General features: G+C 42.6%; 1 protein-coding gene across 2 annotated transcripts in view; it reads right to left on the bottom strand.

Moving 5' to 3' along the window:
* Nucleotides 1-9529: 9529 nt before the first annotated feature.
* The window catches only part of DCLK1 (doublecortin like kinase 1), a 356039-nt gene continuing 338383 nt past the window's right edge, over nt 9530-27185 (bottom strand). For both annotated transcript variants that reach the window (XM_029209843.1, XM_029209840.1), the window contains one exon: nt 9530-10955. In XM_029209843.1, the coding sequence (XP_029065676.1) occupies nt 10791-10955 (165 nt within the window). In that variant the 3' untranslated portion in view covers nt 9530-10790. The remainder of the gene's footprint in view (nt 10956-27185) is intronic.

Genomic DNA, 27185 nt, shown 5'->3' with positions numbered 1-27185 from the left:
CACATACCACTCACACATACACACTTTTTGGATAACTAGGTAGTGATACCGCTAGGAACTCCAGTACTGGCACCCACGTCTGCCAGATGCTGTGGAGTGGGGGAAGGAGCCTGCTAACTACAGCAGCACAGAAGCAGTGGTGGTTCTGGGTCTGAGCTTTTAGAGGTAAATGTTGATGCAACAGACATAGAATGGAGAAGCTCTGTCTCTACGTCACATGTTCCCTGGCTAGCGAGGCTTTCAGGATGAGTTACGGTATCGGGGATATTTCTCAGGATGTGTTCATGACCCGCAGGGCAGGAAACAGCAAACAGCCTACCCAGCCACTGTACTTTGACTTCCCCAAAATGGTGTCTGTTCCTCGAATAGGGGCACATGGTCTCTCTTGTGAAAGCTAACTTTCTTGGAAATGATTCCCAAATCTCCAGGCTTGAAGAGGCATGACGGAGGCCGGGGCCAGAGTTTGCCCAGAGGCCAGTCTGGATTTAGGGCCACATTAAGGAGAAGCGAAACCTTGGGCATTTATGGTGGAGAGGCCGCATGGTTTTCAGGCAGCAGACGTGTCTCTTGGGAGGGGACTGAGCATGGCCGTGGTGAGGTTTATGGGCCTGTTGTTGCTAAAACACTGATGAGTGGAGCTGGGCGCTGGGAGGAGGCCTGACTTGGCCCCAAGAGACCCTGGCCTCTCTCTCACCTAGAAGGTTCCTCTCCTTTAGAGCGAACCCTGCTGACAAGTTGGGGACAGAGCTGAGTTGGATAATCTTGATCATGACAGATAGGAGTGACCCTTTAGGTCCAAGGGCATCCTCTGCTACTGTAACTCCTGGGCTCTGGTTAACAGGGGCTCACGGAAGCTCTGGTCGGCTGACACTAAAGAGATCCGAGGCTCAGCAGTGATCAGACCTCCTCCCGGCACCTGGTCACCCAGGCTGGCGGGTCTCCACGCTCTTTTATTCCAGAGAGCCGATCGTCCAGGTGATAGTCGCCTCCCTCCTTTCTGCACCAGGGCTGCTCTTGGTGTGTTTTCATCAGACCTTTTTGGTACAAACATGTTCAGAGAGGAAGGCCCTGTTGTGAGAGGCCCTGAGAGGCAGCGGAATCGAGGCACACGTACGCGCCGACAACATTTTTACAGAAAAGCACACCAAGGTGTGGGCAATTCAGGAGAACCCACAAAACCACTGGGCAGAAGTCCCGTGAGAGAATCAGCAGATGCAAGTGTTGGAATGAGGCCTCCCTCCCATCCCGAGCAGGAAATGTTCAGTTTTCCAATTTAAGAAGCCAGCGTGAACCTTCCTCTACAGAGGAATTTAAAAAAAATAGAAGCTATTGATGAAGCCCGAACAGTTTGCTCACGAGAGCAGAGAACTTAGAAAATGTTGAAAAATGAAACATCCACAACAGTGAGAACAGAGGGGACCATGTCGAGAGCAGAAATTAAACATGTCTAGGTTGGTTTGGGCTTTGATTTACCTGTTGAAAATGAAAGGATATTTCACATTCTGAACAATGTTCTCATCATGACAAGTTCACCGCTTCATCGGAAGAATCCAGCAAATTAATAGGTAATTCTGATGGAATAATGAAACCTCTCTCGGGTGGAACGTTAATTATCACCCTGCTGGAGGGAAAGGTGATAATGTGGATTTGCCCCAGAAGGAGGAGAGAGAGAGCTATTTTCAGGGTCAGTGCATTTCTCTTTTCCTTTTTTTATCAGCAGTGAAGCAACACAGGTGAGAAGGAAGTGATTTTTTCTCCCTGTGAGCTGAGAAGCTTTGTGAGTTGGAGACTCTACTCCTTGTAGGAAAGGATTAACACATGACTAGCCCTTCCGTTTGCACAGGGAAGCTGCCCTCTGCAATTGCTGTGAGGGATCCATTAGGATCCGTGTTATTTCGGGAAGTGTCTCTAATGTCCCCCCAAGAGTCATGCACCCAGCTCCCTTTCCTCCTTAACCAGCTCTGGTGACCCAGAGTCTGGGGCTGTTTCATTTTTAAGTTTACCCACCACATTCTGAGCACACACAGCGAGGAGATGGGCTGATCTCCATGCCTGTTCTCCTGCATGATAGCTGAGGGTCTGAGGGTCCCAGCTCCCTGGGCTGTACCCTGGCCTCCTTAGGACCACCCTTAAACCTCCCTCTTACCCATTCTGAGCTCCACCATGTTCTCTAAGTATGTCCCCATGGCTTAAAATATGTTCTTCGTTCTCTTGAATGATTCCTACTTATCCTTCAGACACTCACTCAGGGGCACCTGCTCCAGGAAGCCTCCTCTGAATCCCCTCGCCCCTCCATCTCAGTTAGATGAACTTCCAAAGTGCCTGCAAAGTACCCCGTGCTCTCCTCTCACGGCCCTGCTCATGCTGGTTGATGTCTATTTACTTGCTTCCTGCACGGGACCTCAGTCATCAGGGAGGCAGTGGTTAGGTCTTTTATCTCATGCTGCCAGGATGGATCCCAGGATCCAGCAGTGGGACTGGCACCTGATAGGAGCTTGCTGGAGATGGGATTAGACGAAGTGCCCCGATGGCAGATGGCGGAGGGGGCCCCCCAGGCTGAAATTCCTGTTACTAGGAATTCCCAGGTTCAAGGGAACTAGGTCCTCCAAGAGGATCTCAAAAGTCAGGGAGAGAGAATGGACAGTGAAGTGTGAGAATTAGAACATTTTTGGGAAACACCCCACCCCCTGTTTCCTAAAGAAATGCATTGATGGTTCTGTCAGTGGGGTCTTATTATTCATCCTGTCACAGGGGGTGGGGGGGCACTCCCCTGAATGAAAAGTGTGGAAGAGACCATGTTAAACCTACACTGAGGTATGTTCTATAATTCCCGCAGAGCACGTCCTCGGACTGGGCCTGAAGAGCACTCTGTGAGACATTAATACTCTTCCTTCCCTCTAAACTCCCCAGTAACACACTAGGTCTTAGGACTGGGGCAGCTTTGGTGTCAGCAGCCTTCATTTCTTCCTTCCCTCCCTCTCTCCGTCTCCTATTTCCTTCCCATCTTTGCCTCCTTCCAGGGCCTTTCTAAGGGTGACACATGAATATATGGATTGTTGTAACAGAGCAGGCCACAGATGTATTTGCATGTGACTGACGGTTGGCCTGCTCACAGGAGCACAGTCTACACATGCTGAGGGGGCCAGTCTCGGGCTGGTAGGGATGCCTCTCCCCCGACAAACTGTTGTTCGGCCATCTGTGAGTGATAAATCAGGTGCCCCAGCCCATGGACATCCAGAGGAGAAGATTTCTCACTAGATCTGAGATTCTTAAGAACAGGAATGGTGTCTTGTTCATCTTAGCTTCCATGTGGTGCGTCACTCACAGTAGGTCCTGGAGAATGCTTGTTGAATAGATGTGCTAGTCTACGACAGTTGTAAATCGCATGCTAATTACAAACGGCAGAGAAGACTCTGGGAGCCTTCTACCCCAGAGGCCAGGAGCGGAGCCAAGAGTAGCACAGGGTGTGTGCACCACTGAACAGGCAGATGGTAAACACATCCTCAAGTGAGAGAATCCAAGTTGCCATAACCACAAAGCCTGATTGGATGTGATGTCCAGGTTATCTGAACCCTGGACCAGGAGTCTGAGATAAATAGCAAACCTTGCAGCTAGAAACACATTTTCTCATCTTTAAAGTCTTCTAATCCATAGCAAAAAAAAAAAAAAAGGACAATGGGGTTTCTCTTTTCTTTTCTAAGCCCAAATGGGGTGCCCTCTGTGGTGCTGGCACTTACTCAGGAAACATCTGAATGAATGATTTGGATGTGCAGGCAAGCTGGCAAGGACATCTGTCACAGAGCTGGCGGCCAGCATGGATTTGGCTGGTCCAGCTGGCTGGGCGGGGCTCCCCCTCTTCCCTTGGTGCCCCTTCTGGAGCTGGGGAGGCTGGCTGCCTTCTGAGATAGAGCAAAGCCTTTCTTCTATGTAAGGAGGTAGTGTACGGAATTTCCTAGGACGCTTCTTCTCCTGTTTTATTTGACCCATTTACCACCATTTGCAGAACTTCCTTATCTGAACATTAAGTCCCACCTTTCAAAAGTCCTGGAAGGCCTTTCTCCCAGTTTCCTGATGTGGTAGTTTTATCATCCTCAATCCCAGAGTTGCCGGCGTTTGATGTTTCTGTGTCAGGGCACGTTTTTTTCTGATGGCAGGTTTTTGGCAAAGCCGTCAGCCTCATAAAACAAGGTAATGGTCCTCAGGAAGCAATCACTTTAGCTATTGTTTCACAGCAGTTGCCCCGAAATCCTAGAAAGGACCCAGCAATTTCACTGCAGAGGAGCAAAAGGCATAACAGCAGCAACAGCGGTAGCAGCAGCAGCATGTAGATGGCCAGGAAGGTGACTGCTAATTTTACAAGTGCTCGGAGATATTCTGGCACCTTCCTAGGACACCGGGGTCCTGCAGTCACTTTTGCTGGCCGACTTTTCAATCTCCTAGCATTGAACAACTCACGTAAGAAAGAACGTTATTCCCTTGTACAGCATGGCGATTTTCTCTAAGGTCAGTATTGCACATGGGATGCCTGATGGGACATCGCTATAAAAATGGCAGCTAATTACAGGTTAGCAGATAAAACAACACTCTTCTCTGGAGATCTTGTTAGGTGGAAGGGTAAAATAGGCCTGAATGGTATTTGATTTCTTTGTGTTTATCCAAGTCACTGGCCCAGGCAGGAAGGTAATATATGAAAAGGGACATTTTTAGAATAGCTGCTTTTGAATTATGCTCATGAAATATACACTCTGCTAGGAAGGACATGTGGGAAAGCTACACTCTGACTGCATGACTAATTTTTAAAGCCTTGCATAGAGAGAATTCCCCTCAAGAACACAGCTGGGTTATTCCTTCATGGACTGAATGTGTCAATTATGAATTGAACTAAAATGAAATTTTACTCCATTATGGCAAAGTGAACTGAGGAGTGGACACTGGAGCTCGGGTATTACGTAGCAGTTCATACACCAAGTACTATTATTTTATTAACTTTTAGGAACATGTTTTACATAAAAACAGGCAACATCAAAAAAGCTCAGTTGATAAATGAACATAATATATCACAGATGATTTCATCCACATTAACCTACATTTATTAGCTTAAACTGAGAGATTAGGGGAAAAAATTGGATCTCATTCCAGCTTTAATCATGGATACAAATCGTTTGAAAGTTATTTCATTAAGATTCTGAAAATCAAAGATTAACCTGTGCCATCTGATCCGTGCAGCAATTGATAAATTCAGTATTTTCGAAGGAAACACTGTTTGTTTTTCCTTGCACCAAATTGAAACCTTTCAGAAACTTGTTTAAATGCATCAGGTTCCTAGCCCACCTTTTCAGTATGCATGAGCAAAATACTATTTAATTTCACACTCAACTAATCCTTTAATAATTTTCTTTCAGCCAGATTGAAAAAGACCATTATTAATTTCCTAATAAAATTAAAAAAAAATAGTTATCGAGGATGTGACTCTAACCTTGGACCAGTTTCAATTTCTTTTTATTTTTTCTGAGAATATATCAAAGATTAATGTCAATGGTCAGTGAGAAATTGTCCCTAGAGAATTATTCAAGGTCTTTTTCTTACCACATTCGATTGGACTGGAATGAATTGACATTATAGCATCTTTATCATCACTTTTAAAATCCTACTTTCTCTTAATACCGACAGTGAAGGCTTTTAGAACTATTATTTACTTTAAGTTAATAAAGTATATCACAGACAAAAATACACAATTTTACATTGAAGCGACATTAAGGGTCTCACATCAGTTAACCAAAAAAGAATGTTGAGAACATTTACAGGTAGGGTTTTAATTGTAGAGATTGCTCTTCCTTTATGAAAAAGTATGAAACTAGAGCTCTCACTTGTCTCCAAGGGCAAGAGATTGCAAACCTCATGATCAAAACACCTGCCGGTTAGAGGCTCACTCACTGAAAAATGATCGCATAGCTTCAGCGTTGAAGCCCGAGAATGACAACAACAAAAAATCCAAAGGAAAAATGAAAACCACACCACGCAGAGGCATTCTCAGCTTCTACATTGAATTTCCTGTTTCCCACCAGTTTACGGCCCTTAATGTTACTGGATGAATGGTTGCATATTTGAGATGATTAAAAAATAAGACTGCCTTAAAAGCACCACCTCCTCAAGTATGTAACTACATACAAATGGAAGATTCCTTCTGACAGACAGTCCTAGGGACCCCATTTGTTACTGTTTCATGTATAAGCACCATTGAGCCAATTTTTAAAGCACATTTGCAGTGATCAAATGTGTCCTCAAGTTTTGCTGATTTTTTTGTCTTTAAACCAAGAAAGTGTGAAGTGCATATCATATTACGTGCTTATCATATCCGAATTGACAAAAATGTTAATTTGGAAGTGCTTTTAATCACTATTTTCCTCAACAGACCAGAATGGCTTCATGAAACTTGATTAAATAAAGAAATCCGTATCTCCCAAAGAAGCATATATCTGACCCTCTATCACTGCATGCAAAATAAGGGTCTGTCTGAGAGCATTTTCCCCAAACTTTTAATGGAAATGGCAGACAACACGCAGGAAAGGCTAACCCTTGAACTGACCAACTTCAAGTCTTAAAAAATCTTTGATTGGATTCCCCCCCCGCCCCACCCCGAAATCATATAACAGTTTAAAAAATTAACGAATTACAAATTATAGAAAAGATACATTATCTACAATATATGCCAGGTGACTCATTATTTGTTTTTAAACCCACATCCAAATGAATAATTACATTAAACTACCATCTTGGATCTTGGTGCTTTCTAAAATTCTGAATTCACAATGAGGGAACATACCTGATTTTTTGGTTGTTCTTTTCTCGGGAGAATTGGGCAGAGAAAAGAAGGCGGCGAACCTTCACTCTTTGGAACAGGCCCTCTATAGCAAACTTCAGCCTGGGGCACCTTTTTATGGTCAAATTAAAAACCTTTGAAATTAGAAGTTTATCATGGAAATGCTGACAGATCCTGACCCAGAGACAGGCTAGCAGGCAACACAATAATATTAAGAAAGCTCTCCCTCAAGCACAATGGCCTTTCAGCACAGGGGACAGAGTCGTCTAATGGGCACTGCTGGCCAGCAAACAACCATGATTTAATGTACATGAGCCTTGGTCATACGATAGCTCCGTGACCCTCTAAGCTAAGCCAATTTTTCTTTTCTTCTATTATTTTTTTTTCCAGCTGAAACATACCTCAAAGGGTAAAGGACCGCAATTTTAGTCTTCATTCATGGATATATTGCTTTTTTTCAACAATATCTGATGGGCCTGTTAACCACCACCCGTGCAGGTCCTGAGCAGGTTCTAGGAAGGTCTCACTGAACACAAAACACCAAGCGTTTTCAGTAGTTTATTTGCAATTTTTTCTCTGCTTATTTTAGTATGCACCACGTGTAAGTTAGATAAGGGCTACAGTAAAAACATTTTCAATGACTGAAATCTTACTTTTCCTTCTAATGATCTGGAGCAAATCACATATTCATTGATTATGACAAATAAAATGATTTCTGCTACAATGTCGAGAAAAAAATGTGTTCGTCAATATGAACAGTTCTCATCTACAGAGATGGTTTACACGATGCAAGTAATGAAAGTTTTTTCCTTAACAAGTCTACTACCAAACTGAAACAAAATGAATCTTAAAATTCCCTTGAAAATACCATATGGTTGGTCATGTATCAATAAAGGAAAGACAGTCCCCATCACCAGGCCACCACCATAAGAGCTATATTAAATACTTAGGAAAAGAAATATGGAGACACTTGTGGCAATGATTAAATTGATAATTATAGAGATAGATACACTGCCATAATGGTACATGTTTATTCTATAATAAAGTGAAATAAAAAATAAGATCATTTGGTTATAGAAATTCCTTAAAGAACACCACCACTTAATTATTTCAAACTTGAACTATCCCAAGAATGTTGTGAAAAAAAATAGAAAGTACTGACTAAAAGCAAAAGCAGTCTGGGTACACCCACGTAATCAGCATGCCTTGTGCTTGTCTGTTAACCCTCTGAGTACATCTCTGACATTCAGGATCTCAATAGCTTAGTGCTGAAAAGATTGCATTCCATCTGATTACTCAATATTTCTACTTGACAGGTCACATTCCGCTGTTTATTCAGCATAGATCGCTCAAATTCTACAGCGATGCACTGGGATCCCCATGCTGAATGGCCCTGCATTCTTCCGAGCTACCCCTCTGCAGTGTTCTGGGAAACACGCCACAGCTTCACATGGTCCACAGTCCTTCAAGACTTGGATGGAAAAAGGCCTGAGCCATGCACTGTAAGGTCTGTACAATAGATATTGGAGCAATACATGTAATGCCCACGGGAAAAGCAGTAATTCAGAGAAATTCACAATCTACTGTAGGTAGGTCTCTGCCCATAGGATTTTTTCATATTCCCACATTTAGAGTTAAGGCCAAGCTATTTACCTACTCCGTAGTCTTACTTAGAATAGTGCTTTGCTTTAGAGTTCTAGAGAAAGCAGTCGTTTCTGACCAGTTCAGGGAACTTTACTAATATGGAATCTACCTACACGCCGCACCCTTCCTCGTGTTCTGCCCTCCTCCTCCCCAAGAAACCCAGCTGATTTGTGCTACTTTGTGATGTTGTGTATTAAGCTTTCAGGACCCTCTAAAAGGGAGTGGGGGGGCAGGGGGGAATCTCAATAAATGATCTAATATATACATGGCAAGACAACACAGACCGAAGAGATAAATCTAAATGTGAAAGAGCAAAAAACTGAGGGAACAATTCTGCAAAAGTCATGACATGCTGTGATTTTAAAATCTAGAGTAATATAGACCATACCTTTATCAGTTGAAGAGTAAAAACCAGCCATCGAAGATCCATCTGTATTTGAAAGTAAGGACTGACTGTGGAAGTGCTGCACACAAATTTCAAGACTTTCAGGTATTGAAGTATATTTCAAAGCCGAGACAGTGAGTGCTGTTCAGCCATCTAGATGCAGATTTCATGAGCCATCACTCACTGGTTGTCTCCCGGGCCACAGAGTTGAGCAAACCTTAGGAGGACATTCGAGTCGGGCCCCTGCCTCCCAACACCATGGCCAGCCTCCCCACTAAGCATCGCAGTGACTACAGGCTGCCTCAGGCCCCCGTTCTGAACGTGACACACTGCAGTAGAAGCTCACTGGGGGAGACACACGGCTAGGGAGAAAGATTTGGTAACAGGAGTAAAATACACGTGTCGGACAGGACTTGGCCCAAAGAGAGAGAAACAGCATCTCCCTCTGGATGGCTAAAGACAGTGCTATAAAAAGGTCATCTTGGGCTTCCCTGGTGGCGCAGTGGTTGAGAGTCCGCCTGCCGATGCAGGGGACACGGGTTCGTGCCCTGGTCTGGGAAGATCCCACATGCCGCGGAGCGGCTGGGCCCGTGAGCCATGGCCGCTGAGCCTGCGCGTCCGGAGCCTGTGCTCCGCAACGGGAGAGGCCATAACAGTGAGAGGCCTGCGTACCGCAAAAAAAAAAAAAAAAAAAGGTCATCTTAGGGAGTGGAAGTTTTATCCTCAGGAATACCCTCTAGGTCTCCCATTCCTGTTCTCCCTGAGAGACTATTATGTAGGTAACCCAAAGATGCACATGGAATTATCTTCCCAATTGTTTATTTCTTTAAAAACCATTTTGAGACTATTCTAGATTGTTTGCCCACTCTGCTTTCTCCTCGGCCATCTTGCAGAGCACCTGCCTCTGGGCCCCTATGCCCCGGTGCTCCTCCTTTTTACGGATTCCATACTCTATGTGGATTGCACACTGAAGACTGAAATGCATGAAAAAGCAGGTGAGAAAAAGAACAGGATCTTGTTGCCTCTTTCTGTTTGACATTCCAGCCCTATAGAGCACCTGGCAATTTATTGCTCTTTTCCACCAGTTGTGTGTTTTTTTTTCCTGTAGAGGTCTCATACTGAGCAGGCAGACTCTCACTCACCAAACACAGGACAAGATATGGTGCCTTCCTGAGGGTCTGCGCCGGCAGGAGCAGCAGCTGAAGTGGAAGCAGCATTTCTGGGGCGTCATCAGCACATCTTCATATGGAGGCAATTTGGGGGTGAGGGCACCATCTATATTCTGGGTCAGGCTGTTGGTCACAGGCCCAGGTCCCTCCACTCAGGATGCAGGACTCAGGGCAGCTGACAGACCTCCAATGCAAAAAAAGCCCCTTTCTTAATAGGATTGTGAAGAGGAAAGAGGGGGTGCTGATGCTCAAGTTATAAACCTGCCATGTTCTAAACCCACAAAAAAGGACAAGCAAGATATCATTCTAGACGCTCTTCTTGTCTGGACATCTCAGCATCTAATAACAACCCCTTGATCTGCAGCAAAGTCAAGAAACATGTGTGTATAAATCCAAAGGCCTGAAAAATCCCCCAAGGGTTCCCCATAAAATCCTATGCACTCAGAGGGTTAACAAGTGCTATGTTACATACTGCAGATCCTAGATTGACTGATGAAAACATTCATTGCTTCTATGTTTAAAAAAGTTGCAAAGTAGCCTTAACCCTTTGAGGACCCGATTAGCAGCAAGTTGCCATCTCCACCAACGACAAGTCACAGTCTCATTCAGCAAAGGGAAATCGCTACAAGGATACCAGAAAACACACTGTTCTGCTCGGCCATTCAAGCATTGAGTGCTAGGTAGATCAGATGAAACTGTTTTACATAAATTTGGAAAAACAAATCTCAGAGTCTCAAAGGGTTAAGCTAGGACTTCGAGTAAAAGGGTCTTGTTAAAAGGGCGAGTTTGGGGAGCGAACAGTCTCGGAGGAGCTCGGGGAGTAGTCTTCCGATTCCGAGTTGAGTTCGGGCGGAGCTGGCTGGGCCTTGTACCGGCTCCTCACATCCGGGTGGCGTCTTCGTCGGAAAACCTGCCTCTCCTTATCAAGAGCGGTGGTCTAGCAGGGGCATAAAATGAGAAAGAGGACAATTAGGCTGAAGGAAATGGCAAAAGGAACGATTTCTGGAACTTTCTGAGGTCAGAAAAATATGCTGGCTAAGTTGACCTGTCCACGATGACTCACTTTTGGTGACCACAGTCACCACTGCTGGGGTGCCCTCTGCTCCCCCAGAAGCAGCTCCTAAGGGCACCTGGTCATGACATCGCAGGCACAGGCAGGATGGATGATGTCGTGGGTTCAACAGCTCCCTGGCCCTCCCCAGACCTCCGCTAGCACCACATCTAATACCCTCTGTCGCTCCCAGCCTAGCCAGAGACCCCACCCCTGGTAAATGGGAGCCTCGAGCCTGTGTGTCTGACACGTGAGGACGCCAGGCATGTCTCGTTCATCAACATTCAGCTCCAGGCAGCTGTCTAATAAAGATGAGAGGTGATGAAGTTGTCAGACATGGAAACAGAGCCACAAGCTCATCCTGTTATTTTAGCACCTCCTCATTCTAAATGATCTTATTATCTGTTGATGAGGGAGTATGGCTCAATCTCTGGCAAGGATGGGTTTAATCTGAATGAACCCAATGCCTGAAATTGAAAACTGCTTTGAATGCAGTTAAACCTGATGGAAACCTTCCCATGGATTTTCCTTTACAAAGTTCATTTTCATCGTAGTGTGTGGTAATTTACGAAACTGAGGTTCGATGTTGTAGGTATTCCAACTCTTGGGCCCTATGCCTCCTTTTCCTGAGGAAACCTCATATGATCTCCAGGATGTGCTCTCTAGCCATAGCTCTGGAAGTTATTATGACATCAGGATTGGGAAGGGCATGACTTCATTACAGATTTAATGGGTGTGAGGAGGAACGGATCATTACAGAGAAACCTTACACAGAGGGCAGAAGAGCAGGTACAAAGCCTGAAGAAAAATGCAGAACACATATAAAAGTTGAAGGCATCCTTGTTTGAAAGTCCCTCTTTAAAAGGATGTAGCCTGGAGGTTATTCTGCTTTTAAGAGATTACTTTTCCTCTACAGGGATATATACCACCATTTTTCCTCTTGGAAATTTACTGTTAGCTTCTTCAAAGAAAGAACAGAGATAAATTTATAGCCAGCCGGGTTCTGAGAACAAAGTGAAAACTAAGCCCCTCATACAATTGCAGTGTAGCATTAGAGCAATCTCAGATCTAAAATGGGGCAATCAAAGTTCCAGAATGAAGTAATAAAGAAAGAGAGGCTGTGTGTAGAAACCAGTACAGTAAATGGCTTCATGAGGCTGAACTGTTCTGCTTTAAAAACTATCCACACACTGAATAACAGTGTTACAAATCAATGAGGAAGATAAACTTTAATAATTCACTTCTCGTTTCACTAGATTGTTAATACAATGATTCAATCACTGGTGTGTTGAAATGTCTACCTTTGATTCTTCGAAGTGTCAAATTTTTAAGGACCCTCAACTCACATACATAGTTCTTGGTCTTATACCCACCGATTTTATGATATTTTTCAGCATCATAAATCCAAATTCCTAACTGTATTTAAAACATTGTAAAGTTACAACACATGGTATTTTGCTTTCAAAGCAAACTGAAAATGCTCTGTTTGTGTAGAGTTGAATGTAAAAACAGGCGTCTATTTAGTCTGACACATAAAAGCCACTCTGTAGTTAATCCAAGAGTAATACAAACGCTTCTCTTGGTCATAAAAAATATTTTTATTTCTACCTTCTTGAGAAAGAAAACAGTCACTGGCATGGGACTAATACTGACTAGTGGACTGAGGTTCCCTAGTGTCGGGGAGAAAATTGCACAGCAGGTTTGTAGTCAGAAATTTTGAGTCCTGTTCCGTCCACTGCTGACCATGGGAACCGTTCACTCAGTTCTCAGTTAAATAAGGAGCAGGGATAACGCCCTCCCACCCTCCAGAGTTGCTATATATAAAAATGGATGTGCAAATGCTTTCAAAATGGTGAAGACTCCCAGAAATGGAAGGTGGTGTTTTGTTTTGTTTTGTTTTTCTTTACAATGTAAGATATTGTTTTGAAATGAAGGAACTGCAGGTCAGAGGAAAACAATGCAAAACAAAGCTCTCGTTAGAACTTACCTCAGAGTACCTTCCCTCCCTGCCTACTCTCACTGGCACCTTCTCCATATTTACCTCATCTCCCCATAATTGACTCAATTATTCCAAGTCACGCTCTTGGCTGTCAGCACTGAAATAAGCCATTTCTCCACCAATACTGTAACGCAGTTTATGCAGACGCTGGTGGCACTCATGGGCTTGGATGGTCCCATCCCCCTTATTTTCATGTTCATTTGTCCAGATGCTCATAAGGTCAGTCACATCCTCTTCCTTACTTGTCCCTCTGCCTGGACAGCCCTTGCTCTGTCCCATTTAAGCAGTCAGTCCTGGCCACTCCTGCCAGTTTCTCTAGTTAGCAGCTTTTAAATGCTGGCCTTTGTTGACGGGCCTTCATGCTCAAATGCTCCTGAGCTTTCAGTTGTGCTGATTCACCAGTAACTTCACAGCAGCCATTTTTGGAGACATAGCATGTCATGATCACAGGTCATGGAAAAGGGTGTGATGGTTCTTTCTGTTGGATGTATAGACTCTTAGAATTGAAAGAGCATTTATAAAGCATTCTTCGCCCGGGGCTTTGCCTTTACAGGCAGGGAAACTGAGGGCCAGGTATGTGGAGAGACTTGCCCGTATCGCATCACTGACTAGGAATAGAACTCAGTTCTCCTCCCACGTGAGGCCCAGGCAATTTCTTCCCATTTAAAGTCTATTGAAACAGAACTCAAAGGAGCCACCGCACTCCAGTGGTTCCCTCCTCCGGTCCTAGCCAGGGTGAGCCAGGAAGGAGATAGCATGAGCAGCGTCAGAGGCCAAAAGACTAGAGCTTCACGTGCTGATGGCCCGAGAGCTCTCTCAGGGACAGCAAGCCAGCCTCCACCACGTGGACAATCCCATTCTGGGCCTGTAAACTCCTAGGGAGACCTGGGTCTGCTGATTGATAGACAGGCAGTTCCTGACTCACCCAGGTCCTTGCAACATTCTCAAATGCTACACAAGCAATGCTTAGTGCCCCCAACAGACTTGCTCCCAAAGATGACTGAGAGGGCATCACTGTCCACAGACCTCTCCTCCCAGGGCTCTTGCTTATTCTGCTTCTGGCTCTATGGACTGTGGTTCATTTTAAGAACCTCTCTGTGTTCCCAGGAAGCCCAGTACAGCGATCACTGTGCATCCTGCCTGCAACGCAATCGACTCTGATGCACTGTCTTCCCTGCCACATTGTAGACTCTGTGGAGGGCAAGATCAAGTCTGGGCATCCCGTCTGTGTTCCCCACAGCTCACAGCACACAGGAGATACTCTCTAAGTGCTGTGGCTTTAGAAATATGAGAAAGCACAACAGAGGTCGCATTATTTCCCTCTAGAGCAGCCAACCCCCAGCCCATCCTGCACACAGCAGGTCCGATTTGTTTACAATTCCTCATAAAGTTGGACTCCTTGTCCTAACAGTCACAATGTGCTTACAATAAGAACTTCCAGGGTCTAGTTCCTGTTATTACTCAAAGCGATCACTGTGATATCAGCAGACCTCATGTCCCCGTTAGTGGGCACAGCATCCATTTAGCTTACGGTTAACCACGCCTCGGTTTCCCTTTGGAAGTCCCCCGCTCACGTAATCTGTGGTTCCAGTGAAGGGGACCCTACCTCCATCTCTGAGGGTGGGGTGCAGATGGGTTTGTGACCCAGAAGCAAGCCTGTGCTGACTGTGTTCGCCAATACCCGTGATTGGTTCAGGATGGGCACCCGACCCAGTTCACGGGACATGAGGAGACTTTCACTGAGACTGCACATTCACAGTGAATCCCAACTGAGAGGATAGCAAGCCTGGAGCTGCTTCCCACATCCGGTACCACGTGAAGTTCCAGAATAAAGCCATCACGGGGAGGCAGAGTGGAGGGATGGAAAGAAACCAAGCCCTACCGAGTGCTGAATCCACACATCACTGAAGCCAGACCCAACCTTTGGACCTTTCACATTATATAAAATCATACTTCTTCTTTTTGCTGAAAGCCAGTTTGGTTTGGGTTTTCTTCCCTTGCAATCCAAACAGTCCAAACTGATATCTCTCTGAAGGTACTTTAATCACGCTCACCTCTGCATCCTGGCTTACCGTGTTCACCAACCTGACATCACCTCTCCCACTTCCTGCCCACTCGCATTTCTCTATTTTCCAAGATTTGATCAAAGTTTACCTTCTGCATCACACTTTTTCTTTCTAAATTCCTCAGGCAAGTATTGTCTTGACCAAACTTTTGACACTGCACACAGGCCTATTACCTTTCCTTTGCACATTTCCCAAATCCCATGCAAGCTGCTCTAGGGTAGGATCTGAAACTTCTGTGCATTTTTCCAGAATGCCTAGCCAACTGTGACACACATATAAGGGACATATTAAATAGTTCTCAGTTAATACAGAATTAGATTATTTTAGGTGATTATGTACTTTCCGAATAGCAATGACAAAAGAAAACAGAACCCCGAACAACTCTATAATACAAAAGAGTAAGAAGTTAAAGGTATTACGAGTCCAATATTTAAGAGTGCAATTTGTTTTAGATATGATCAAATGCTTACATTAGATAACATTAATCACCTCATATATTTATCTACTCAACAACTACATATTGTGGTCCAATTCCTTATCACAGTAAGCACTGTTATATATGATATCTTTAGAATTTTAAGTGTAGCTGTAAAATTAATTGCCTCTAAAATCTGTACAGTTAAAATTTTACAGTTGAATTCTGTGGCCCAACATGTAGTTCAAGACAGATGAATTCAGCAAAGAAATAGAAATAATAGGCCAACACATAATTTTTTAAAGTATTGCTATAAAAATATATATTATCCAACTGATAATTTTATCCCCAGAAAACATTCAAAACATAACTTTCCCTCTGAAGTGCTGTATCATAGATTTAAATTCAGGGCCCTTTCAACCATTTCTGAAAGACTGCTTTCCTCTTTCTCAATCACAAAAATTTCCCAGATATCAAGGAAATTGGGTCTCTCCTCCCTAATGCCTATCTTTGTAAGGTAAGGTGATCCTAAGTCTTGATGTTCCATTAAAACTTAACACTTCCTAACGGATTTATTATTTTAGTGGTTATTTTGCTCACGGTTTGCAGCTTTGTGGAACAGACATGAATGGACTTGCAGTAGAATTCCCAAGTGTTTCCTCAGTAAGTTATCACTTCATTAAAAGCTCCTAAGACAATCTGAAGCCTGCATTATCACATTTTGGTGCTAAGTATCACAGGTTAGAGGTGAGCAAGAAATCTCTTGAGATTCTGGAGCTGACCAGTAGTAACCAAATAGGAAGCTCTAATCTAGTTATTTAAAATATGTACCCAATAACAACGGCTATGTCGTGTGCGGGGCTATAGCCAGCTAACAGTGGACTGGGGGATCCTGACAGACCAAATAACTGACCAAATAAAATGATATGGAGAAACTAATATAAACCTGCTCTACATGAAAGAAACACTGCATATCCCTACCTCAGACCGCAAGCTCTTGGTGATCAGAGTGTCCTTAGGAGATGCTAGATGAAGTGTGAAAACCGAGGAACAGTAAGATCATGCCAGTTACCTCAGCAAATCTGGGGGCGACACACATAGCAGTTGGAGCTCTTAGAGAAATTCATATCCATCACGTTTTGGTGCCTGCCCTAACACCAAGCATGCACGAATCAGAGACAGTGCTTGCCTAATACCCAGAAAATTTATTCCAACAATAGATAGATCTTTGGCCTTTTCTGTTACAATAAAACAACACTATCCTCCACACAGTACTCAGATATTTTAAATCTTCTTTCTGACACTGAATTTGGAAATCAGCATAAATACCTAGGAGGTACCCATCTGGCCTATCTTTGCAATGTTATAGGAAAAATACAGCATGGAGGTGGAAGGTCAGGAATGAAGTGAGAATATGAATTGGAGCACTACTTTGTTTTTGCAAGTCTGAGTCACCCACATCTGTGTAATGCTTGCCTTGTCTGGTAGCTTTAGCTTAATCCCCTTGGTAGCAGCAGCAGGGGGAAGTCAGGAGAACCAGCTTTTTGTCCTAGCTCAGCTGATTATGTGACCTTGGACACGTTTTCTAACCACATCAAGCCATTTCCCAGTCCACAGCCTGAGCTGAAGTACAGTGCCTCACTCCTAGGGAAACTTCCACCTATGAAATACCTGAATATGCTTAATATCACCATCAATCTACCAAAATGGGTTATGTTTTTCTCTTTGTAAACAACAGGCCTTCCAGTCTATGGATCAAAAATATTTCTGTTCTGCACTATGTGCAGGACCCACAAGAGATGTACCTCGTTTAAGTTCGGAGGCAATGTTTCCTGTCGTGGCAGTAATTATTGGATTTAAGTAACTGCATTTTTCAGAGGCGAACGGTGACTGTTTTTCCTTTTTCGCTTTTCTTAATTTATTGCCAGCCATCCCAAACAGTCTTCATTTCATTAATAAAAGAACATTATCGTGCATGTTGCCTTTGAGCCCATCCATTATTCATACTACCTAGGAGACTGAGCCAGGGATGCAGCTGTTGGGGCATTAATCTCAGGAACACTCTCTCCTTTGCTTGCCCTTACTCTGTAGGGACTGAGTTACGATTTGCTTGCCACTTTGGAAATGTTTTGCTTGATAGTAAAATTAAACTGACACCTAGATTGATATAACCACCCTTCTCATTTTTTTTTTTTTGGCTTGCTGTCATGCTTATTATGGTTCTGTTTCGTTTTGCTTTAATATCCCTTTGGGGTCTCGCCAGGCAGGAACTGCACAGTATCTGGGTCTAAGACACGGTATTTCCCTAAAGTGAAGGTGACCATTTAAATGGCAAAAGCAGGCTTCATGAAACCAGCGGCCTTCAAAGCTCCTTTCTAGGTACCCATCTCTTAAATGTGATTCCGCATTTCCTGGTGGGGCAGGGCGGCCCCATGCTTCCCCACCACGTCGTAAATATAGGCTCCTCCCGTTGATCTGGTTCTTAATAGAATCCCACACTGGTCCAACTCTGCAGAGGGTTGCCGATGGCCTCCCATCAGGGGGTTAAAATGACAGCCACTTGCTGAGGTCAGGTTTCTAGAGGGCAAAATTCATGTGTTTCCTCTGCCCTATGGCCCCTGATTTTCTCACAGAGGAAGCTAAGCTGAGCTGCCATGTTGTTTTTCCTTCATCATGCCAGTAAACTAAAGGACAGCTGTAGGCACAGTTTATCTTAAGAAAATCTATGAAAATTTAGAACTTACTAAGCAGGTAGATTAAGGGGTAACTCCTTTTATTACAAAAACAATTTTTTTAGCTTTGCCGAAGAATTACTCTTGGGTTGCTATAGTGGGATGCTACTGTAGAGCATCTCCTATGTGATTTGATTGTCCAAACTCTTAAAAAAACACATTTATCTTCACAATCAAGGTTTCTCTATAGTAATGGTCCCTTCATGGGAAAATTCAATCATTCATTAATTTAACAAATATTTATTGAAGTGTCTTCTATGTGCCGTGCATTCCACTAGCTGGTGGTGATACAGTTTTTAACAAGCCTGCCAGGTGGTGCTTTTTTTCTTTTTTTTTTTTTTTTTTTTTTTTAATTTGGCCATGCCACACAGCTTGTGGGATCTTAGTTCCCTGACCAGGGATCGAACCAGGGCCGCAGCAGCGAAAGCGCCGAGTTCTAACCACTGGACCGCCAGGGAACTCCCTGCCTTTTAATGTAGAAACATTTTTCTCCTACAACAGGAATTGAGAAACTTTTTCTGGGAAGGCCAAGAGTTAATACTTTAGACTTTGTAGGCTATATGATTCTCTGACACAACTACTCAATTCTGCCCTTGTAGAGTAGAAGCAACCATAGGTAATTTATAAATGAATGGGTGTGGCTGTGTGCCAATAAAACTTTATTTAAAAACCAGGCAGTGAGCTAGATTTGGCCCATTGGCTGGCTGTAATTTGCCAACCCCTGCCCTAGAGGATAACTTTTTAAACTTACACTTCATCAGGATTTGGGGCTATAGAGTAAGTAAAATTTAATGCCCCCAATTCATGAATAATCTAACATATAAGTTATTCAACAGTTTATCCCAATCAGAACATCAAAAAAGGTCACGGTTCTACTTTAATTACAAATGCTTGGATCTGGACAGAGATCAGTTTTCCCAGGAAAATCTGTCTCTCGTGTGGTGTGGAGTGGATAATTTTATATTTTCTGGTCTCCTCATTTGGGCTGGGTCCATGGAGGTGCTTTTGCACAGGCCACTCATGTCATCTTCATGACAGATGTGGAAGGTTGATAATACTCGTCTCATTTTTATAGATGGGGAAATTAAGAATCAGAGGAGGAACGTGTACCTTGCCCAAGGTCACAACACAGTAAGTAGGACAGGCTGGATCCAAAACCAGGGCTTCCTGACACCAAAGCCACAAACTCTCCATGCAACTCTCCGTGCACAGAGCTGCCAATCTTTAATCAAGTTGGTTTCATTTCAATTTTCAAGACTTTTTAGTCTCTAGAAGTGTCATGTGTTTGACATGTATTTGAGAATTGTTTGACTTCAGCATATGGATATTTACACTCTTTCTTAATAGAATAAGTGTGTCAATACTTACGATTAAGTTCTTTATGATTATTCTTTCCTACACATTTATACCTGATAAAACCTACATCCTATCCGTAAACATCACTGAGGAACATACGGAGGCAAAGTATGGCAGGAAAGAATACATAGAATAGAGTGTAGGCATCTTTTTAAATCATAAAGGGGGAAAGAGGTTCTGAAGCAAGATGAAAATAAATACGATACCACAAAATTGTCCATCAATACCGAATAACCAGGAATCTCAGGAAAACATATACAGTTTACACCCGATCAGTAAGTCTTGGAATGCCATGGAAATTTCTCATTTCTAATAGCAAGTACGTTAAGTTTTAAAAAGACAAATATATACATATATTGTTGGGACCTGCTCTTAAGGGGGCTCTGAAGGTAAAATGAAACAAAATAAAATCTCAAACAGCGAGCAACCTGTTGTTTAACTTGGTAAAATAACACAGATGTCTCCCTAGCCCTATGTCTCTCTCTATGACCATTTGTGGAACTATAATACACAGTACTGTGGCCCAGCTTTTGAGCCTCCTGACCAATAACTCACTTTTTAGCATCACGGTACAGCTGCCCTACCAAACCTCGTACCTCCCCTATACTTTTCTCTGCAATCACAGTTTGGATGGTTTTGAAGTTTAAATCTATGCCTCTTCTATGTGTTAAGTGCTGGGGTACGGAGGGTGGTTAATCCCTTCCTAGAACAGAGGCCCCTCTCCTTCCTTCCTGCAGCACTTTTTACACTCATGGAGCATGGGGAGACTTTTCTCGACGGCAGAGCAAGGCCAAGGCCACCGTCCCTAAAGCAACCTGTGCCCTGCAACTTGCTGTGTGCCTTTGGAACCCTCTTCACACCACGTGGGGGGCTCCTCTCTGGCTTTTGTGGGAACCGGTCTTCCAAACCTGCGCCGAGCAAGATGCATTTAACTGACCCCACTCCTTTTCACACCCGAGCACGACAGCATTTAATAGCCTTGCAAGGGCTGCGTACGGCTGCTGCCGCTCTGCCTCGTTACTCGCTGTTTCAGGACAGTACTTGAATCTTGTACGCACACGAGTCACGTCAGGCCTGACCTCAACCCCCCTTCTGTCCTAGCTCACCTCTGCGTTATCTCTCATTTGGCGTTCTTAGCGTATGTCTTGTTTTGATATTTGTTTCATTTAATCAGGTTCTGGCTGTTGCCTTGTTCTGCGTGCAGAAGATGCAGGAATTCTTCTCCATGTGCTGCTGGCACAGTACCTGCCACAGGGACAGCTTCACTTGAGAGAGGCAGGGATGTGTGTGAGAGGGTGGAATGGCCCAGGCAGCTCATTCCTGGGAGAGGCTCACCTCCAGACCCTGGGGCACAGGAGCAAAAGGTCTCCCGGAAAAGGAAGCTATGCAGGATGCTGCTGCCCTGGCTACCGCTTGGAAGCATCCCTCTGTTCGACGCAGGAGAATGAATGCAAGGAGGAGGCATGGCCCCCACCATTTCTCCAATCCCCAAAAAGCCTACTAAGAGGGACATGCCAATTCTGGGCACCCCGAAGAGCCGTTTCCCAAGCCTCTGCCCTGATGTGAGCTGCTTTACAAAACACAAGCTCCTCTCCCAGGCGTTCCGCTCAGAGCAGTGAAAACAGCCAGGAGCACTTGTAAACACAACAATTGGGAGTGGGGATGTTTCACCTGCAATGATTGCGTATGTTAAAAAGTTGGCTGCCACCATGGTTAGACAAATGCTCCCACTTCCAAGGAGATAAAAGGCGAGCATCTGCAATCAGTGAGGAGAGTGTGTTCGTTCCGGGCTAAATGGCATTATAAAACTTCCTAATTAAGCATATACGCCGATGAGTTCTTAGCATCATTTCTCCAATTTAGCTTTACATACTGGGTGTGCTGTTTGGTACAGCATTATCTATAAACGTTGTTGTTACTGCCCCCAGCTGGAAAGCAGAGCAGTTTATGTGGGAAAGAAAAAAGAGATTATCTTCCATCTGCTCCTGCCCATTATTCAGGGATGTGTCATTTTGTCTGCTGATGGGAACCATCGCTAGGATTTTAGTCAAATGACCTTCTTATACTTGGCTACGTTTATTAATTACTGTTTATTTGGTGTTTTGCACTCACCCCTAAGTCCACAAATTTAGTAATATAATTTTCTAGAGGTTTTTTTGAAATTTATGTATGTAATTTGTGTTATACAAATATGCACAACTGTAATTAGACATATTTGATGCCCCTTTTTAATTGTATATCAACTGTACTCATAAATGTTTGGTTAATATGCCTGAGGTTAGGAGACATACAATTAGAAAAGGATGGAGCATGATTCGATTTATAGAAAGAACAAAACCAGGCAAAGCTAATTAATGGGGACAGACTGCAGGTCAGCATTTACCCTTAGGGCTACGTTGAGATGTGCACTCTTCAAAATGTATATTATCTTTCAGGAAAAAGTAAAAGATGGATGGATCATCTTCCATGTAAAGAGTCTGCACAAAGGCAAATCATGATTGATTCGCACCCCCCCGCCGCAAAAAAAAGGTTAAAAATAAAAAAGTTCTTTCTGTATCTATAAAGCTATTTATTTAGGTAAATAAAAAGGTGAGTGTGCAACTCCTGTATGCAGATATGTCTAGAAGATACAAACAGCCTTCTGTGTAAAACTGACTTTGATATTTATTGAAGTTTGGGTATTTTCTTGCTTTCAGCAGGCTTAGAAATTATCATGATCTTAGATATTTGGAGAGTTTGTCAAAGGGTGGCCTTTTCTGCATCTCTAATGCCTTTGATTCTAGTGTCTAATTATACTAAAAAATTAAGAGTAATAATTGGGGGTTAAATTGTATATTATATATGTTATTCTTTCTTTTCTTTCCTTTTTTTTTTTTTTTTTTTAACAACTTGGTCTATTCCATGAACAGCATAAGGCACCATCATTTGGGGGAAATGCCAAACCCAGTGGAATTTTTTCTTAGCAAACGCTAAGATGTGGAGCTTTACCTGGAGATCATTTCAGAAACATTAAGATGGAGGAGAAAAGTTGCCTAGGACTTCTCAGAGTTCATTCCTCATATCATCAAAACTCATCCTGCCTGTGGATAACTTAAAGAGACACAAACAATGCCCCTTGAAGGAAATGCCAGTGCAGTTGACTGGAATAGAAAACGATTGGATAGAATTCTTAACCCAGTTAAAAAAAAATCGATACCTCCCATAGTCCCTTTTGCTTGAGCAGATAAGCCAGCTAAGTAATCTGACCGTTACAAAATATCGAAAAATAAATTCATGCAATAGCTAGTACATAAAGGGATTTCCAGGGGGAGAGAGGTAACAATAAAACAAAAACAAAATGAAACAAAAAGGTGGAGGATTTGAAAACACAAGCTTACCAACACACACAATGCATTCTATAGCTCACTGTGCTCGGAGGAGCTTCTATGACTAAGGTGTAAATGCATTGTTTCATCCATCTACTAAGGTTAAGGTCGGGCTTGATGATTTTAAAATGACAGTATATACTTCTATAGAACATATACTAAGGTACTATTGTTCTTCCATTTGTTAAGGGACAAAACACTAGAAATCATTGTTTTAATTAGCAACATCAGGCAAATGCTTTGACATTAACACTAAATATACTGTCCTTTTAACTGTAAGGAAAATTGATACTGAGCATGTGCAATGGAAAGAAAGCTGGCAAATGTCAGTGTGAATAATGGGGTGAAAAAAAAGAATGAGGGGGTGTGGCATCTCAATCAAGATTAAAATGAAACTGATAAAGCAGCATATGGACTGGATAACAAATCAAAAGCATGTTTATCCACTGAAGGAACTGGTTAATGGAGACTGCCAGCACGTTGCCATGGAAACACTGACTTGAGCTGCACCATCTCATACCTTATCCAATACATTCCTGGTTGTTGGTAGTAGTCCAAAGACCCTGATCTCTTGATGGTAAACCCGTGGTCCAGCTGAGCAGAGAGAAATGGGGGCAACTCAGTGGATCGACATTGTGCTAAAGTATTAAGACTCCAGACCAAGCTGTTCTTCATCGACTATATATGTATATAGAGTTACGATGCCTCTTCTGCAGGGTGACTAGCTAATATCCTAAATCTGCACATTGAAAATAAAAAGGCGAGAAAAGACACTAATCCCCCATGAATATCTCGGAGGCCAATTTGTTAGAAAAGATCTAATTTGTCAAACAAGGTTTTGAATGCACACTTAATAATATCCTCTCAATTTCAAAAGATATAAACACGTCTTCATATTCTAGAGCAATGGAAAATGCTTTACAATAAAGTGCTGAAATCAGCTTTAGCCACCTAAGAGAAAGCAGATTGGACGCCCACCCCCCCAAATCTTACCCCATGAAGCTTAAGTTTGAGGCCTTCATAAATATGAAATAAAAGATGAAAAGAATCAAGTTTTGAATCCCCATAAATCACAGCAATTTGGATTTCTTTCTTTAAGAGTTAATCTTCAGAAGCAGAGCTGTTCTTAAAGGTGAATCAATTACATTTCTGAACTAAAAAGATATGGTATAAAACAGTAAATTTTCTCCAAGAAAATAAAATGAAAAATAATTTTCGCTGTATATTAAAAATGCATATGTACAGTTAAGTGCTTATGATTAACAAAAGGTACAATAAATAGAAGACAGGATAAGTTCTCAAAGTTGTTCCTCCTGGAATAAGTTGTTAGCCTTTGGCTACCTAGGAATAAAAGATTCAGTCCCCAGATTTGAGAAACAATAATCATGCTGTATGCCCACTCCCCCATTCTGCCCATGAGAGGATGCAAGTTGACCACCTTTCTTTCTGGAGAGGCTCATGAATGCTTTCAAGTGTGGTACTGGTATGATGCTGATGACAGTTTCTACTACAAAATTCACAAAGGCATTTCAAAAACATGCCGAGGCACTTGTTCAAACTAAAAACTGCTCAGAAGATTCGGTATTCTGATTATAAACTAGGCTATCCCAGTGTTCCCGGAACAGCAATGTGAGATTTTAATCTTTTTAAAAATGTACAGTTCGTTTTATTTAGAAAAAAAAATTGAAGTACACTTGCTGTTAGGAAGATGAAGGCCTGCATTTCTGTTTCAGCCCAGGGATGGCTACTCAGTAACTGGCTCTTTATTGCCATCTACAGGCAAAGTGCCCCATAACTCCGCATTTGGGAATGCCCCAGTGCAGAGGCCTCTCGCTTTAGAAGGAAGCTTCCCACTATCACAATTATTTGCACATTGATTAGTATGGATTTGTTCAATTAGACTGAAATGCTCTATTTGCACGACCAAAATGCAAAAGAAGAACTCAAAAGCATTAGGAAAATTGTTGGTTAAAATAATAAACAGCATTAAATGAGGAAAAATAAATTGGAAGTGACATCTGAGTCATCGGTTCTTCATCAAGCTGAGCAAATCTAATAATGCCTCCCTCCCATCCCTCGGCTCTCAAGAAGTCCGCCGTTAAAATGTCATCTCTAATTCCATTTTATGTCTATAAATTGCATTTTAATAACCTTTTGTTTCCCTTTCTCTGCTCTGTTCTGGGTTTCTTTGGTTTGGTTTGGTTTGGTTTTAATCCCCCGACCACTGGGAAAGGCAGTGGAGGAACAATGGACGCAGACCGTTGTAGTTATAAGGACAGCAATGGGTTTCCACCTAATCATGTCACCTGACCTAAATGTCAGATACCTTTTCTCCTTCGAGAAGGGCTCTATGGTGCCCGTGAGCCTCCAGCTGGTAATTACTCTCCCAGCCAACTCGAGGACCTTAATATAAAGTTATCATTTGTCCTCTCTTTGATCTTAATAATGTAGGGGGTGGGAGGAAGAGAAGAAAAAAATGACAACACGAACAGAAAACATTAAGGTTCAGAACCATGAATGCATGTTGAACTACACTCATGTCATAAATTACACCTGTGATTAGCGTCTGTTTGTTATGACAGTGTGCTCTTTGCTCCTTCGTCACTCCGAGAAAGAAAAAGTGTCATGAATTCTTTTATGAGCGGATAGTGAGGTTTCTAACTAAGGAAAGAGAACTACCGGTTAAAGACCAAAGATTTAATTGCTGATTTTCTGAAAAAAACAAGCTGATACTCTGTTCTAAACAGTACATATATATTTTAATTTTAAAGGGTGTATATAATTTACGAAAAAGCACTCCTATAATAGAGGCAGTTTAAAATAAAATACATCATTTGATAGCCTCTGGGGAAAGCATTCATGCCCATGGGAAAAAATTCTGTCTGCATGAAATCTATGCTGAAATCAGGTTTCTTTCCCATGTCTATCAAATAGAAGTCATAATAGTATTATATTAATTACAGAAATTTCTATCATGTGGGTGAATCAATTATATTCCATTATTAAATTGTCAAATGATCTTTAGAGAATGCACCATTTATGAAAGCTATTCCTTCAACCTCTCACATTCTGTCTCACAGCAGAAGACTGTTCCTTTGCAATTAGACTTTAGCTTGAGTTGGGGATATTATTTAATGCCAGGGCTCCTTTATCTTGTGATGGTCCCCTGAGTCTAATTCTGTGCACTTTAAGAATGGGAACATGGTTATGAGGTATACATTGACTTATCCAGTGCTATTTTGAAAGTTAATAACAAAGGCAGCCAACCTGGCTCGTTTCTAACTCCCAGCCCTGCCCTGCACCTAGTGACCTACCCCAGGTTCTTATGGAGGGTGTGGACATTTATGAGGGAAAAGCATTCTGGAGAAGATGCATAAATGCATATATTATGTCCAGCCAGCTTCTCCTGAAATACCCCCTGAAATTTACAGCCATATTCTCTTTCATGTTTGAACTATTGATAGTGGTCAACATGTGAACTGTGCAACATTAGAATTGACAAAGCACTTTTTCAGATATTTCTCCAAAATGTCAATTATTTTGAGCCTGAGTTAAGTTGATTTTTTTCACAACTTTGTAGTGGATAAAGAGATTAAATAAGCTTGAAACTAATGCACAACTCAGCACCACACAGCCCATTTTACAATTTATATTAACCAGTTGGTACATACAGTCTCCACGGAAACATATTAGTGATGAACTGAGAAACTGATATTAAATTGCATTCAAAATGGTCCAGTCATAGAAAAAAAAAATCAGTTGGACCTTTAATCTTCAAATACTAACTGAAGGTTTTTTTGGAGATCTACTTAGCTGATGTTTTAATAAACTCACATGGATTAGGTTTCAAAATTTATCCAGGTTTGATTAAAATAGCATTTCCCCTCCCATCTGTGTTGTCTGTTCATTGGAGAATTACCCTGAAGTTCCTGCTCTCAGTCATTCCAAGTCTCCCAGAATACCGTGAACAAAGCATTCTTGAGCAACCAAGGCAAACTAACCAAAGACTAGTTAAACTAAAAGACCACGAAAAACGAAACAAAACCCAAAATGACAGAGGTGGAAAAAGCACCCTCTCTAGCAGTTGTAAGCCCTCAGCAGGAGCAGAAAAGCAGTTCTTTTCATGGACAAGTGTGCTGGCAGTCCATTCCAAAAGAAAATTGTGGAAACAAACATTTTGCAA

Source organism: Monodon monoceros, unplaced genomic scaffold, assembly GCF_005190385.1.
Source record: "Monodon monoceros isolate NGI ecotype Baffin Bay Population unplaced genomic scaffold, NGI_Narwhal_1 Super_Scaffold_8, whole genome shotgun sequence".
In the NCBI taxonomy this organism is placed as follows: domain Eukaryota; kingdom Metazoa; phylum Chordata; class Mammalia; order Artiodactyla; family Monodontidae; genus Monodon; species Monodon monoceros.
Note: the sequence above shows the minus strand (reverse complement) of the source record. Positions and strands in the feature narration are given on the sequence as shown.